The sequence below is a fragment of the Sceloporus undulatus genome, chromosome 1, assembly GCF_019175285.1.
Source record: "Sceloporus undulatus isolate JIND9_A2432 ecotype Alabama chromosome 1, SceUnd_v1.1, whole genome shotgun sequence".
Taxonomy (NCBI): domain Eukaryota; kingdom Metazoa; phylum Chordata; class Lepidosauria; order Squamata; family Phrynosomatidae; genus Sceloporus; species Sceloporus undulatus.
This window is the reverse complement of record NC_056522.1, coordinates 38,551,086-38,568,918: the sequence shown is the minus strand read 5'-3', so window position 1 is coordinate 38,568,918 and position 17,833 is coordinate 38,551,086. Positions and strand designations below refer to the sequence as shown.

The window sequence follows — 17,833 nt, the reverse complement described above, 5'->3', positions numbered from 1 at the left end:
ATATATCATAGAATCGTAGAGTTGGAAGAGACCACAAGGGCCATCCAGTCCAACCCCCCTGCCATGCAGGAACTCTCAATCAGAGCATCCCCAACAGATGGCCATCCAGCCTCTGCTTAAAGAGCTCCAAGGAAGGAGACTCCGCTACACTCCGAGGGAGTTTGTTCCACTGTCGAATAGCCCTTACTGTCAGGAAGTTCCTCCTAATGTTGAGGTGGATCTCTTTTCCTGCAGTTTGCATCCATTGTTCCAGGTCCTGTTCTCTGGAGCAGCAGAAAACAAGCTTGTTTCCTCCTCAATGTGACATCCCTTCAGATATTTAAACAGGGCTATCATATCACCTCTTAACCTTCTCTTCTGCAGGCTAAACATCCCCAGCTCCCTAAAGCGTTCCTCATATATGGGACATGGTTTTCAGACCCTTCACCATTTTAGTCACCCTCCTTTGGACACACTCCAGTTTCTCAATATCCTTTTTGAATTTGTGGTGCCCAGAATTGGACACAGTATTCCAGGTGGTGACTGACCAAAGCAGAATACAGTGGTACTATTACTTCTCTTTATCTAGAAGACACTATACTTTTATTGATGCAGACTAAAATTGCATTGGCCTTTTTAACTGCCGAATCACACTGTTGATTCATGTTCAACCTGTGGTCTATTTGGACTCCTAGATCCCTTTCACACGTAGTCTCCTTAAGCCAGGTACATTTACAGTGCTATAGAAATAAACAACAACAACAACAACAACAATAATAATAACAACAACAACAACAGTAAAATAACATACACTACACCACACTGACGCCGACAAAATCCATTGGGCTAATTTGAGAAATTAAATCTTCTTTTACACATCCTGAGATTCTGTCTCTTTTTAACATCAGATAATTGTTCCATGGACAATTTCTCCCATTCAACAGAAGATCTCTCCAGTTTCTTCAGAGTTATAAGTGACCTTTTGGTTGCTTCTCTCACTAGTGCTCACCTTATCCAGTCATTGACTTTTAGTGAATGGCCTTCCCTAGGCAGAATCATGGTTGAGCCACTTAGTTTCTATTTTGTAATAATGGATTTAACTGTGCTCCAAAGGATATTGATAGTCTGAGGGTTTTTTTTAAAAAATATATAACCCAGCCCAGACTGGTGCTTCTGCACAATTTAACTCTAAACATATTTGGATAGCTCCTTGGTCTTCAGTATGTTGTTTGTTTAGAAAATCTCTCCAACAAACACTGGGACCTTCCAGAACCAGATATACAGTATTTAATCTGATGCCATGTGGCATTAAATTGCACATAGGTGGGCACTATTTATGGGACTTTGTTTGCAATGAGTTCCACTAGAAACTATTTAAGGTGTGCACATGCGGTGACATGCAACCAGAAAATACCACGTCTCTTTTATTTTCTTACATTTTCGACCATGGTAAAAAAGACGTTGCATGTCCACAGAGGTATCTTGTGTATATCAAGTGGTAATAATTTCAGTTAAATCCATTTCAATTTCAGGGCATCACACAACAAAATGTGGAAAAGTCAAAGCAGATGGATTGAATACTACTTCAAGGCATTGTATAGATGTTATGACACTAAGGCGCATTACACACGGCCATAAGGGACGTCCTTAGGATGTCCCATTCTTCCAGACGTCCCTTACCCTGTTACGGACAGAGTCCATAACAAATGGTGGCGGCCGTTCCACATGGCCGCTGCCATTTTGACGTAGCGGACGCTCTGCGTCCGCACGTCGCGGCCCAGAAGTGGGTTGGAGGAAGGAGAGCGATTTTCGCGCTTCTTCTTTGCAGCGTGGAGGAGTCGCGTGGTTTGGCTGCTGCGACTCCTCCGCGCTGCAACCAGCAGCGGCCTGAGACCTCCCCTTTAGGGCAGTCTGTAATGGGCCCAACTGTTTAAAGGATGCTGTAATCATTTACCAGGCCAACAAAACTGTGTAACTCAAAGCAGCTGTGTGTTTAAGTCCTATACAGAAGAACTGTCCAAGTAATTGGGAGATCTCCACTTGAACATTCCCTTTAATGATTATGCAGATGATGGCAACTGTGTAAAGATAGCACAAAGGTTTACAGTTCTGAAAAAAAATATTGATCCTGCATGAGTGGCTGCACTGTGTGGAAAATACATTTTAGATTTAGAGAGACAGATATACAAAAATCTGTCCCAAATTTGATTGCTTGGTCCAACTGAAGTAGACCAATTGAATCCACTGTCTGAATGAAGAGTGAATAAGTAGGTAAATCTCCTCAAGTCGATCAGTTTATTGTAACTCAGACTAGAAATAGATTCAGGCCTTGGTTTCAAACTTCTTGGACAACATAAGCAATGCCTTGCGCTGCAGAATCATGGCCTGAAACAGACGGACCAAAAAGTGTAGCTTCCGGCTGGTTTGGGGGAAGGATACACAGATGACACATGTCCCCAAAGCAGCTCTAAGGCCTCCTAAGGTGGCCCAAGTCTGCTGGCAAAAAGCGGGGAAAATCTGTTCGAGACTGCCATCGTAGTCCACTCTGAGAATGGGCCATCCAGTTGCTGCAGTCTGCAACTGATTGGGAGCAAACCGGGGCTTGAGTGACCAGAGGCTACTCCAAGCCACCGGCCTACTTCACCACATAGAATAACAAAGCTGGAAGAGACCAAATATTTAAACATAGCTATCATATCATACCTTACACTTCTCTTCTCCAGTCTAAACACACTCAGCTCCCTATGCCACTTCTCTTGGGGCATGGCTTCTAGACCTTTTATCATTTTTGTTGCCCTCCTCTAGACATGTGCAGCTTGCAATATCCCTCTTGAACAGTAGTGTCCACAACTGTACACAATATTCGAGGTGAGGTCTGAACAAAGCAGAATAGAGTGGCAGTATTGCTTCCCTCAATCTAGATACAGTCAGCCCTTCTTTTATACTGATTTTTAATACATGGATTCAAGCATGCACGGTTTGAAAATGTTCAAAAAAGTATACATTTCAACTATCAAACTTGATTTTCCATTTTTTATAAGGGACACCATTTTGCTATGTCATTATATTTAATGGGACTTGAACATACACAGATGTTGTTATACATGGGGGATCTTGGAACCAAATCCCAGCGTATAACAAGGGTCCACTGTACTATGCTCCTATTGATGCAGTCTACTATCGCATTGGCTTTTTAAGCTGCCACATCACACTGTTGAACTGTATTCCACTTGTGGTCTAATAAGACTCCTAGATCCCTTTCACATGTACTGTTGTCAGTTCAGGTGTCATCCATCTTATATCGGTGCATTTTATTTTTTCTGCCTAAGTGTAGTATCTAACATTTTTTGCTATTGAAATTAATTTGGTTATTTTGGTCCCAGCTCTCAGATCTGTAAAGGATATTTTGAACTCTGATCCTGTTCTCCAGTGGTATTAGCTACCACCCATAATTTTATGTCATTTGCACATTTGATCATTCACGTCAGTTATATAGATGTTAAATAGCACTGTGCCCAGGACAGAACCCTGTAACGCTCCACTAGTCATTGCTCTCTAGAATGGATCAATTGGTGAGAACCCTTTAGGTTCAGTCAGCCAATGTTATAAATCCACCTAACAGAAGAAATTGTCTACCTCACAGTTTACTAGCTTGTTTGCATGACTATCATGGGTGACCCTTTTCAAACATCATGCTAAAATTACAGCCACAGAAATATAGATTATATTAGCTGTGATCACCAGTTTAGGTGGGAGTGAGGAATGGTTCCAGGAACTAATTTCTCTGTCTGGGGATGTGTGTTATCAGAAACACTGATATTAATATAAAACTGGATAAGGACCAAGCATTAAGATGTTCTAGAGGGAAAGTACTATTGAATCTAATGAGATTCTCTTTGGAGTAAATGTGTCTACAAATGCAGTTTAAGCTTTTAGAAAATTTGCTTAGGGCAAGGTGTCCTGCAAGTTACATTTCCAACTGCAGCACTATAGTACATAGGGAATACACACTATTATGTATATATACTTGTACATATGTAGGTATTACATATAATAATGCCTTTGTAATCCTCCATTTATTCTAGTGTGATCACTGTTGGCCACTGTACAATGACAAGCCTTTTCATCCAGGAGATCAAGTTCATGCTTATAATTGCAAACCTTGCCAATGTTATGGCCATGCAATAAGCTGTCACTACAACAGGACAATGGATTCCTTTCCTAATGAACATCATAGAGGCGGCGGTGGAGTCTGTGATGACTGTCAACATAACACCACAGGTAATTAGTACAACAGAATAAAATCACATATATTCATTGTGGTTGGCTCCTCTGCTTGTTCAGAAGCACCATTATTTTAGAAGATGAAGTCTGAGGAAATTTGCATTTCCATGGGGTCCAGGAAAAGGAATGGATTTGTATTTCATAAATATATGCATTACATGAAAATGGACCAAGATCTAAGGGTATTTTGTATAGCTGAAAATTCAGATTTATTGTTTATAATCGTATTGGCATCATATACATGTGTTACATTCCATTACTTGTGTGGCTGTACATTTTTTGGCCAGTATACAATAGATAGATTAATTTGATAGATGACTAAGCCAAGTTCAACAAGTGAAATCACTTCAATGAGCTTAGATCCTGCTAGTATTAGCTAAACTACAGCATGGAACCCACTGGATTTATTTATGTGTTGACTCAGCGTTCAACAATTGAAATAATAAATCTATTCTAGTTGGAACTAACCAACAAGATGTCATCCATGCATTGTTGAATGGTGCATAACTATTCATCAATGCCTTCAAAGTACCAGGATGACCGAGATCTGACACTCTGCATTCTCCATTGCACAGTGGGTTTATAAACAGGTAGATACAATCAGTGGCACAATGTCAATCTGCAGAAGGCTGCTACAGTGGAAGAACCATGAAACAGTGTGAGTGTATCTCACTGCATGATGCGGGATCTCAGCCATAGTGTGTGGTTGCAACATATGTATCAAGATCATGCACATACATTCATGTATACAGTATAATGTACCCCATGTCTTTGAACTTCTCACCATTTCTAGACCACAGTACATGTCACATGCACTGGAGAATTGCTCTAATTCAGAGATAAAGCACATATTTTGCACACAAAGGTCTAAATCCAATGTTAGCAGACTGAAAAACCTTACCAGTGTAGTTATGCTGAGTTACCCTATTGCCCAAAAAGTTAGGCACAGCAGGCTGCACAAAAATCTGTTTCTAAGATTGTATAACTGGTTGCACAACTGCTTTGCACTCCAGCTTGTGCATTTGTGTTTTTAAAATCTCTATTGGATACCGGCATTATGCTAACTTTGAAAATGTTAGCTTTGTGGCTTTGTGCCAGGATGGTGACGTAACTGGGTAAAACCAGAAAGTCCAAGGTTGAATCCCTAGCATACACATTGATAAACATCCTTTAAAACCAAACTTAAAATGTCAATTTTAAGAAGAATGAATATAATGACACATGGAAGCCATCACTAATTTGGTCCCAGACCACTACCATATTGCTGTTCTCTTATGGATGGCTTCAGCATTCTATTTTAGCAATCCTTTTAATTTGCCAAGCTGTGCTCTGATGTTGTAGTTGCCACTCTGAAAGAAACAATAGACACTGTATGTAGCATTCCACCCAACACCTTGTCAAAATAGTAGCCAAGAAATGGTCAGGAATGTGAAGCCTATATGGGAGACAATCTACAATATGATTGTCATAGTTTCTCCTACTTTGGGAACCATAGCTCCCTTTAAACTGTAGGGGTCCCTCAGAGCAGATGTAATGTTTTCCTGTGCATTCAGTGAATCTCTGCATTTCCATACCACATATCTATCAGTCATTTGATTTGAATATTCCTCATTCTACCATATAAAAGACAAGCTATACCTTCTAAATTTATAACTGTGTGGCATATTTTGTGGTGATATTTTTGACACTTTAGTACTCTTGGCTTTCCTTTTTAAGGACAGTATAGAAAGTTTGATGTTGAAGCATAACTTCTTTTTTTCAAAAGTAGAGAATAGATCTTCATGCAGAATAGCTTTATATGAGTGTTGTGTTATGTAACAGATGGAAGTTTAATGGAGTAAAACACAGTTTGTAACAGGTTCATTGTTTCATATGCTCTGGATCACTAAATTGGCAGGTAGAGATGAAAGGTGCATTAAAATGGACGTCCTGAAAATTATAGAATTCTCTCAAAGGAATAGGCTTTAATTTTGAATTATACAGCTAATTTTAATGAATTGGAAGCTATAATGCATAATCTTTTCTTTATTCAGGAAGAAACTGTGAATTGTGTAAGGATTTCTTCTTTCAGCATGTTGATGCAGATCTTTCAGCTCTGGATGTTTGTAAACCTTGTGAGTGCAACATAGCAGGAACCACAAACAGTAGCCAACTCTGTGATGGGGTAAGTAGGTTTGACCTAGAATATCATCAGACCTGCCATCTAATAACACCAGCCTGCTGTCCCACCACAGTCCTACTAGTTTAAGCATCAGAGCATACCAGTTGGACATAATTTCTCATTACATCATGATAGTGCTTTGCCAGTCCATATATGCTTTTAATTGTACGATTGTTGGGTTTTTTTTAATGTTGTAAGCTGCCCTGAGTCCCAGTTTTGGGAGAAGGGCAGGATGACAATGACAATGATGATGATGATGATGACAATCACAACAACAACACCAACAACATAATCTGTTTTGTACACTGCCAAACATTGTCTTCCAGGATAAAAGATGGGAACAGGACTTCACTGCTGCCAATTGCCTCCCAAAGCCAGCTGCTGAATGTACACACAACAATTGGCTTTGGTAAAGTGTTATCAGCTGCGATTGCTGCTCCCCCCCCCCCAACTCCCAAAGCATGGGGCTGCTGTGTGTACATTCAAACAGCAGCCCTGTGCTTCAGGAGGGGCCAAGAAATTGCAGCTGCCAACTGTCTCCTGAAGGTGATTGTTGTGTGAATGTGCACACAGCAGCTGGCTTTGGGAAGGTGTTAGCAGCTGCAATTGCCATAAGACAGAAGGGAAAGAGGGGTAGAGTCATGCATACTCGCACCACATAATTGACCGAGAAGTGGAACTGTCACAGAAGGGGAACTGTCACATTAAACAAATAATGGAATAGCAGTAAGATTGGGAGCCAGTTGATGGGTTTTGTACATCAATTAAAAGGTGCACTATGGTAACAAATGGGATGAAAGTCAACAACAAGATAGACCCAACATCGTGTGATATCCATCAAACACTCCTATATGATAAAGTCCTTTGATTGAAACTAATGGAGAAAAGCATCTGAGATGCTGATTTTGAGGTCCAAAAAAGTTCATATTGCGAAGAGAGGTCCATAAAATCCTAAGATCCTGAACCTTTATTTAGCTTTATAGATCAAAAACAGCACTTTAGGTTGTTCTCAGAGGCAAACTGATTGTGAATAAGGTTAACAAGAATATATTCAGAACATATTAGGTAGATTAGTGTCAGCCACAATAGTGTCAGCCACAATAGCCAGGTGTTCCTTAACCAGATAGGTTCAGGAACCATCAACTGAAACTGGTAGAAGACACTCTATGATGTGGTCACTTGTGCTTCAAGTGACAATCCTGGATCCACTCAGACTGCAAACTAATTACATTTCATCTAGAACTGGATAAATTCCACCCATTCAGACTGAGGAATCACGTAATCTTACGTCTTGTAAGTCCTTCTTCTCTCTTCCTTCCCCCTGTTCTTTAATGCTTGTCAAGCTAAATCTGTCTCTCCTGCTTGTCACATAGATCTCTTTTCTCACCCCACATCCATCATCCATTTCACCTGAACCTTATAGTCAGAGAAACAAATGCAATGGGTAGGATGGAAAATTGCATCTCTCTTGGACTCATGTTTAAAAAGTGGGGTGAGGGAGTGAGCAGTGACAGTTATTTTAATATCCTGCATTTTATTTGAAAGCATTGGTTGTGAATAAGGTTAACCAGAATACATTCAGAACATTGGTTGCCACATTTCATATTACTAACTGATTAATTCCTTTCAAAAGGCTAAGAAAATATGTAAGGGAAGAAATGCACTCTTCAATCTGAAACTGATTCACTTACTGTATTCTTACTAGAATTTGAATTTTCTTTATTGGTGCAATGATGGGAATTCCCTTTATCTGGTAACGTTTTGTGACTTTTCCTGTCATTTAGTGTTTGTTTTGATGCTCACAGTCTTTTATTGGTAGCTTTGATCTTTCAAGGGGCTGTGTGAGCAAAGCAAGATTTGATATTTTCTACCATTGAAGAGCTTGTTGCCAGTTTGGCTTGTAAAAAGCAAAGTGAAATCCTACAGCAATGTCGTTATTTGTATAATAATGGTAAAGTACAGGCACTGATTTTGTGTTTCTCATAACAGCTCTTTCCTGACTAAGACCATAGAATTTAAAACCCTTTAAGACACTTGGAAACAATTCCAAGATCACATGATGTAATAAGAAGTGTGTGTGTGTGTGTGTGTGTGTGTGTTAAATGCCACTTTTGAGATTTCTTGTTTCTAGTGGCACTTAATCTGCACTACATTATTGTACTCTGAGGAGAAATTTTGTTTTTGTTTTTTGATTGGCTGGAAAGGTAACAATATATAAGGCTGAGAAATGAGACCAAAACCAAGTTCATATAAAAAAGAAAATAAGGAAAAATGGGTTAGACTGTACAGCTCAATAAGGCATCAATAGACTTCTGAAATAGGAACAAGGTAGAGCAAAATGATTAAGAGGCATTAAAAAATAGATTAATAAGGCTGTGGAGAATGGGTTGAAATGAATTACATGAAATAGAAAGGCATTATTGAAGGAAGTGTTTCCAAGGCTGACCCAAAGAAGATGGAATCATAAGGAATATGGCCCTGGCTCATGAAAATTAATTGTCACGTCACAAGGATAATTGTCAAGGAAATGTGTTAAAAATGGGCCAGAATACACTTTCTCTGCATAATTTACCATTCCTAGCAGTTCATCAATGCTTTCCTATACAGAACTAGCTATATGTCATTTAGCCTAAACGAAGATACAGAATTCCAGAAAAGAACAATTATGTGAGATTTCTCCTCTCTCTCTCTATACACACACACACACACACACACACACACACACTGAATAGTTCAGGGAAAGTATTTATTTTGCCATTATAAAGCCATTGACACTGATATTTCTTTTATTTATTTCAAGGATAAGTTAAGCAATACTGAGCAGAGTTCAGGCTAATTGTGCAATTCTATTCATATTTACTCAAAAGTAAATGTAGTTTCCCTCTCAATGTGCATGTTTAGGATTACATACATTGTTACTGTTGTTGTTAACTGTCTTTGAATTGACTTCAACTCATAGTGACCCATGGGTGGGACACTTCCAAGCCCCTCTGTCTTCAACCACACTGTTCTGGTCCTGCAGACTAAGAGCTGGACCCTCCTTGAGTGAATCTATCCATCTAGAGGCCTTATTCTCTTACTGCTACTCTCCACCTTTCCTAGTATTATTGTCTTTTTTGGTGTCTTCTCATTATGTGGCCAAAGTACAATAGTCTCAACTTAATCATCTTGGCATCCAGTGAGAATGCAGGCTTGATCTGTTCTAAGACCCATTTGTTTGACTTTTGGGCTGTCCATGGTATCTGCAGAACTCTTTTCTAGCACCACTTCTCACATAAGTTGATTTTCTTAATGTTCAGCAGTAAGCCTGCCTTTGCATTTTCTTCTTTAACTTTCCATAGTAATTGTTGCACATCTTTGTTGCTGCATACCTTAGTATTATCCTAAACATACACAACTCAGATTCAGTTAGAGCTGGATCTGTTTTTAAGTTGGTTTAGATTGTTTGATTTATATATTTAAAAAAAGCTTGCAGGAGTTTTCCTTCTCCCTTGTATTATGGTCATGAAATTTCAAACAATATATATACTATGCTTGGGTTTGGGTCTCTAGGTGGCAAATTTTCTCTCTTCCTAACTTTGGTACTTAAAGAATGAGCAGTGAATTTATTTCAGACCTTGTAGAGTAGTACAGACTATTACTAATGCAGTTTGCTCCTTAGATACTATTTTGCAACTGTTTGGAACAACTTCTCTTTCTCTCTCTCTCTCTCTCTCTCTCTCACACACACACACACACACACACACACAGAGGGGGGAGAGAAAGAGTTTCTGACATACAATATAATATCAATGTTGAATTATTATTATTATTATTATTATTATTATTATTATTTATGATATTTATTTATATCCCACCCTTCTCCCAAGACTGGGATTCAGGGTGGCTTACAACATTAAAAAAACAGTACAATTAAAAGCATACAAAATAGTACATTAAAACTGAATTAAGTTACTGAATTAATTTAAACAAACTACATGTTAAAATATCAAACAGTTTAAAAAGATAAAAATATTTAAAATATATCAAACCAATATAACACCTCCGCCCATTATTTAAAAGCTTTCTGTTTTGAATGCCTGTCTGAAGAGGAAGGTCTTCTCCTGTCAGCGAAAGGCCAACAAGGAAAGGGCCATTCTAGTCTCCTTGGGAAGGGAGTACCACAGTCATAGAAAAGGCCCTCTCTGGTTTCTCCACCAACTGTGCTTGTGATGGTGGTGGGATGGAGAGAAAGGCCTCCCCTGAGGATCTCAGAGCCTAGGCCAGCTCATGTAGGGAGCATATCTGAAGCCCAAGAACCGAATTTTCATTACTGAAATTGGGAGAAGACAATGAATGAATTACCTTAACTTTCCCACCATGCATTGTAAAAAGGTTCAGCATGTGAACCCTGCAGCATATATCACAATATATATCATTAGGGGAATGTCCAAAAAAAAAACAAATGAAACAAAAATAGAATGAACCAGATGATGCCCCACATGACTTTTTTGATGTTACTTGTCTCAGTGTGTGTGTGTGTGTATTTAAAATGGAGGGTTGCAACCAGATGTTGCAACTGTTCCTGGAAATTAACAACAAATAGTATGGAATAAGAAAAATATCATTGGCACATTTTAACCTCCCCCCCCCACCCAAATTTGCCCCACTAGTTCTCACCTAGTACTTGAAAGAAGAACACTCTTTTGTGTTTTGTAGTTCCATGCACACTGTGATTATTTCGCACACACACCTTTACTGAGTACTGAGCTCACTCCACTCCTTTCTTAGTGCCAGTCAACCTGCTGAGGTTGCAGAGGAACACTGTATGGTAGGCTTCTTTGCCATTGAAATGAACACTCATGAGAGTTCACAATGCAGATGTCGGGAGTTCAGTTGTGCTGGGAAAAACCTCTTTGCACTCCGTCCTCCTCACTTACATTGGGTTCCTGATAGCCTGCCAAACAGCAGTTGTCCTGGGTTAGATGATGTTCCAAGAAGACTCTCCTGATTCTTTTGTCCAACAAAATTGTGTGGCACTTGTAGAATGGGAAGAATTCAATAATGTAATGATGGTGGGAGCAGCTTGAGCTGTGTTTGGTAGCTGACCACACAGTAGACCACAGAAAACCACAGGTATCATGTATTCTTACAGGATTTCCATATGTGTGCTAGTTCATTATGGTTTACCCCCAGCCCCTACTGCCTGTTCCTCATTAATTGATACTAATGAATTTGCATCCCCATCATGTCTGTAGTTTGCTTTTACTGTGAGTTAACATAAACCACTAGCAGAGCATATCCTCCAGAGATCTGTTTTGTCCCTGTTTCCACTTGAAGGTTTTCTGTCCTGTCAACTCATCCATGTTGCTAATGAGTGTCTATCAGGGCGGCAGGGTGAAAGGGGTGGGGAAGATATGTTCATCATTCTACAACATTTTTCTTTTTGTACCTTTCTAGATTGGAGGCCAGTGTAATTGTAAGAGACATGTGTCTGGCAGACAGTGCAATCAGTGCCAGGAAGGATTCTACAATCTACAACAGTCAGACCCTGGTGGCTGCAGCCCATGTAACTGCAATACCTCTGGGACAGTCAATGGAGATATTACCTGTCACCAAAATTCAGGCCAGTGCAAATGCAAGGAAAATGTCATTGGTAGGTGTAAGACAGGAATCTAAGCCAGACTTATTTCTCTTCCCTAGAAATAAAATGCTAGATGCTGGATTTTTCATTTTAAAAATGTGTGGATCCAATGTGTGTCTTTTTTTCATGAGAAACTGTGTATGCCTGATTTAGCAGCATATAATTATTCACTTAATAATCCTGTTAATCTGTTCTTTCAATTTTTCTGTATTCAGTAGATACAGCAACACCTTCCACTTCACATATTCTATCATAATAATAAAAGATAGAAATAGTATAATTTGCTTACTGCTTCCACAAATGTTTCTTTCAGGAAAATGGCACTCTTTCATGATGTTATAAACTTAATGAGTTCTAAGCAAACAGTTGATATGTCAGTTTTCTTAGCATACCAAAATAAATGGATTTTTCCTTCTCAGAAATATTTTCTGCTACAGGGGCTTTTGTGATAAATCTTTTCCATTTTTTTCCTATTATAATTCTTTGAACTGCTCCTGTGAAATGCAAAATGTCAACATAATTCTACAGATCTTATACATTGCTAGGGTTAGTCATCAAGGGCCACGTAATTTTAATTTTGTAATTCAATGCCAAGTTGATTATAATAAACTACTACCTTCAGTGTTATTTATCATTTTTTAAACAAGACGTGATTTTTTTGTTTGCTGTTCCCACAGGTATTTTCCAGAAATTAGATTTGATTATAGCAATTTATTACTTCCAGCATATTTGAGGGGAGCCACATCTATGTAAGAACAAAATTTATCAAGCACCCAAAATATACAGTGCACATAATGCACTTTGAAATATTGATGTATGGCAATATTATGCAAGGAAAATTCCTTGATGAAAGGAATTCAAAGTAGAAACTCTATATCCCTCAGAATGTCACTTAAATACAAATAAATAAATAAATATTAGTATTCTTCACGTTGTCAACAGTTTATTGAATAACAGTTTATTGAAAAACAGTGCCTGGCATAAACTGAAGTTAAATAGTGTAAACAGTACCAAAATTATTAAAAAATATTTATTTATTTCAATTTTATGTCACCTTTCTCCTAAAAAGTGGCTCACAAATAAAAACATTTTCAATTTTTACAATAAAAGTTTTAAAATAATTAAAAGCATCAAAGTAAAAACAATACAAAATTACATACATTAAAGAATAACTAAAATGCACACCCCATATATAAGCCACTCTGTCATGATTATATATTAAAAGTCTAACTAAATAAAAATGTTTTTGACTGCTGGCAAAAGGAAAGTAGAGAGGGCCTAGCCTAGCCTTCCAGGGAAGGGCATTCCAGAGTTATAATCTAGAAGAGTGGCATCACTAGTTTTGGCATCACATGATATTCCCCCCCCCCCCATACTATCCCCATACCTTACATACTATACCATACAGAATATTTAATAATGCTTTTTGTACTGTTATTCATAAATCATAATTCCCATATATTATTTGGAATAGCAATAGTTGTGACATAAACAACTAGCAAAATTAAAATTATACCTTTACTTTACAGTATCATAAGCACAGCCTTAATTTATTTATTTTTACAGTTTCATGTGATTAAAGTGAACATTTGGTAAGATTCTTTAAGAAGAAGAAAAACCCACCCTCTGGCCTCTCCTTTCTATGCCCACTGAGCCTTGCTCCACTCATGCCTTCTCTTCCACTGAGCTCCAGGGTTTTAGAGGGATGTGGGTGAATGCCACAGCACATTTCTGCCAAAAGGAAGACATTTGGGAAGCAGTAGTGTCACCCCTCCTTAGGTTGTCACCCAGTGCAGTCCACACCCCAAACACTCCCTTAATGATGGTCCTGGTCTAGAAGGAGATTTGTAGGCAGAAATCCTGCTGTGTTTTGTGATTCTCCATCCCCACTGTGTGTCTGAGTCTCAATGCTGCACTAGTGGCAGTGGAAAATAAGACATTTCCCCCCACACAATTTGCTGTGGCAGTTACAAACTTTACTAGTAAAAAGGTGAGTGGAGATTGATTGGTTATGCTTCTAGGAGCTGCTCACCTTAAAAATAATATATGTTCCCCAGTCTCCTTAGTTCAGAGAAATACTATTTTTGCTACTGCACCATTTGATCCTGTCCCAGATTTAGCAGTAATATGGTTCCCAGGATGTTCTGGAAAGTTCAGTGTGAGCCCCCAGACACTGCAAGTAGCCCCACTCCAATATTTTCCAGTGCAGTGCAATTTTACACAAATCTATTTAGTGTAAATCCAATTGGATCTGATGGGACTCCAAGGCTCTTTGTTACAGGATTGCAGCTGAAAGCTTGTCTTCATGTAACTCATTCAGGAGAAGCAGATAAGAAGTTTTTTAAAATTCAGTTTTATTTCAAATTTCCTATCTCTCTAATCCAGGCCTTAGGGCAACAAAGACCTCCTGAAAAGGGTGGCCTGCCAGCGGCCTACTTTCCTCTGGAGGGAAGCCGCAGCTGCCAAACTGTGCAACTTCCCTCCAAACAAAAAAGAACCTGGGAAAAGCGGGTTCTTTTTCCGCTGCAGGGCAGATGTAATGAGTGCGTCAATGGCACACTCATTACGTAAACTATGTGTGGCGACGTGTGGATGCCACCCGTCGCTTACGTAACCATGGTGGTGCCCGTGTACACAGGGTGCTGCCATGGTTATGCCGCCCCATATGTTCTAGGGTTAGTGACCGTGCGGTTGCCTAGAATCAGTGCTAGTACGCCTCTTATTGGTGGTAAGTACCATGCCAAAGAAACAAATGCAGCATCCCCCTCAATTTTATCAATCTTGAAATCTCCATCTGAGTGTCTTACTGAAAAAACTGGAAGTTAAAAAAGGTGAATGGACAGGAGGCCATGTGTAGGCTCCCCTGCATGTTGACTGCACATAATTTTATTTTCTTTGTAAATAGACAACACGTACAATCACCCCATGTTATCATTATATCTAATATCTGTCACATAGATCACAGGTGAGAAAATTTCAGTAGGCCAACTTTCTGATGTGGAAACTTACAGGAGTTACATGGATGGACAAAAATGCCAGATAATAGAAAACCAAACAAAAACAGAAGTCACTACCATTGGGTTATTTAAAAAAATATATTAAATTCATAATAGGTTCTCTGCACTGTTGGAAAGGTGGAATGCTGCTTTTGAAGGCTTTCAATGACACAATCTCCTTTTTTTTTCCAGGAAAAAGGAAGTAGAAGAAATCTAGAGAAGCTAAGTCCACAAAAATAGCCTCAGGACCCACTTGAGGTTTTTAGAGGGAAAACTGGAGAACACTACTCTATTTTAAGGGATGTGTAAAAGGTGGAATTCCAACAGGTACTGGCTGTTACCTGGTTGCATGAGAAGCAAAACCTGTTGAAATTCCTTCTTCTACACAACCTTTAAAAATATAGGACCCATCCCCAGTTTTCAGTTTGGCAATCCTAGCTCTAGATGTGTTTCAAAATGCATCTGCTAATTTTGAAGTTCTTTCACACAGGATTAAAGTTTTTAAAAAGTAAATGAAACTAATACTTTGGTACTCTCTTCGTTACATAATCTATACTAATTGCTAGACATGAAGATGCAATTTCACATCCAAACAAATGGCCATTAGAATTGGTATTCACGTTTGTTATAATAACGGTGTGGATTTGCACTAGAATTATCAAATAGCCTACACTGCGGCAATATACTTGATCCATGCTATAATAGTAGTAGCAGGAACAAAAACTTTGTAGCACGTACCTCTAAGTACAACATGAGAGGGAATTGACTCTACCTGATTTTAGTTGTATTAATTGACTACTCATCCTTTGATATGCCTTTTATCTGGGAAGCTGATCCAGAGTTCTTAAATGACTGGAGTTTCTTATTTACTCATTTTATTAATTTATTTATAACTTGGTATAGTGCCATCAATTTTTATCTGAAAAAATTAACATTCAAATCAAGTACAACCAAAGTTTTGATTGGAAATAGTGGCCAGAATTCACTTGGGGACTTACACCTTAGTAACTGGACTTAGATCTGTGGGAAATAATATCGAGCAGTTCCATAACTTCCATAGCATTTATTCAGCAAGGGACTGCTGTCAAGTAACCATGTAGGAGAGTTAGTGGAGTGGTTGATGCATAATGGGAATGATGGGACTGGGACACTAGCTAGGGAGTACCAGTGTGCATTGGCAGAGCTCTGTGTGCATCAGGACACTCTTGCTAGTGCCCTGATATGCATCTTCACAATTCAGTAACAGATTATTTTAACATTTGTGCTATGTAGCTAAGTATACATAAAGTTATGTAACACAGACTGCAATTGAGAATTCTGTCCAATGCAAATACAGCCAGCATAACATTTACAAAATTTAGTAGCATGTTTTAAAAAAAAACACTAGTGGAGACAAGGAGAATTTAATACTAAGATCATCCATGCAGTGAAAGCATACAAACTAACAGCATGGGAAAGTAAAATACAGTAATGTTCTGCTGGCACTGAAAAGACCACAATGTAGATACCAGGCAAGCTTCTCTGGGAAGAGAATTCCATAATTTTGATGCTACTACCAGAAAGATGAGGCCAAATAGTCTTTTATAGAAAGATAAACTCCATGCTTCTTGCATCTGTTCATATAGGACCCTCTTTCAACTACTCATCTAATAAAACCTGGGGTGCCAGTTTTCATTAGTGAAACAAACAAGCTATATCAAAACATTAAGCATGCAGAATCTGCATCTATTTAAAATACATGCTGATTTACAAAACAACTGGATGAACAAGTAACCTTAGAGTCCATTGTCATTGAGACTGTTTAAACAAGCTTGATAACAGAAAATGTAACTAAGTGCTGCAATGTTATGAAGCGTTAGCTGTTAGAGTTAGCACAACTGTTAAATCTTACTAATGATCCTATCACCAGTAAAATACATTAGCACCAATAATTTTATTAAAGTAGGTCATTCATCTAGAATAAAAAAAAGAGAGAAGAATGTGAATTAAATGCCAAGCGTGCTAACTCCCCTGTACTTGTTAACATTGAATGTGATGCCCTGTAGGCCTTTCTCGGTATCGTTAGGAATAGATTACCTGTCAGGAATATGTATGGCATATTCAAATAAGCACTGTGCATATTTTTAAAACTGATATGATATGAATCCATGTAGACCAATTTTAATAGTTCAAAATGAGTCATAATTCTTGTTAACAATACAGTTATTTTTAAAATTTGCGGCAATAGTGGTCCTTTTTTATTTTCCTTATTGAAATTAAATGATATGCCTTAGGTGAGCCATTCATCACTGCTAAAGGAACTTGCCTTCTGTTGGAGTTCTCTAGTTTTTATCCATATATAATGCATTTTCTACCGTTTGGGGGGTTGTTCTTCAACATAGTAGATTTTATATGTGTATGCTTAGGTATATTTTTTTTAAAAAAGAATGTATTTCTGTATTAAAATGTGGGATTCTTGTATTGTTTTATGGTGCAGTTAAGGAATGGCAGGAGTGTGGGAGTTTTATTGAAGAAAACTTAGTTATTCGTTATTTAAAATGTATAAACCATACCTTCATTCCACAAAAATTGAGCATTTTTATCGAATTGTGTTGTTTATACATGTATATTTTGTTTATCTGTGTATGTATACACAGACATACAAATATTGTGTGTGTGTGTGTGTCCATGCACAGAAACACATGCATGCACAAAGTGGGAAGGTATAAATTTGAACTGGTATTTATTAAGCAATTATTCATACACACACACACACACACACACACACACACACACACACACACACACACA

The 17,833-nt window shown here is 38.3% G+C and overlaps 1 protein-coding gene across 1 annotated transcript in view; it reads left to right on the top strand.

Annotated features, from left to right (window-relative positions):
* The window catches only part of USH2A (usherin), a 665,459-nt gene that overhangs the window by 107,362 nt on the left and 540,264 nt on the right, over positions 1 to 17,833 (top strand). The window contains 3 exon segments of the mRNA XM_042475774.1: positions 4,065 to 4,260; positions 6,297 to 6,427; positions 11,864 to 12,059. Of these exon segments, the coding sequence (XP_042331708.1) occupies positions 4,065 to 4,260; positions 6,297 to 6,427; positions 11,864 to 12,059 (523 nt within the window).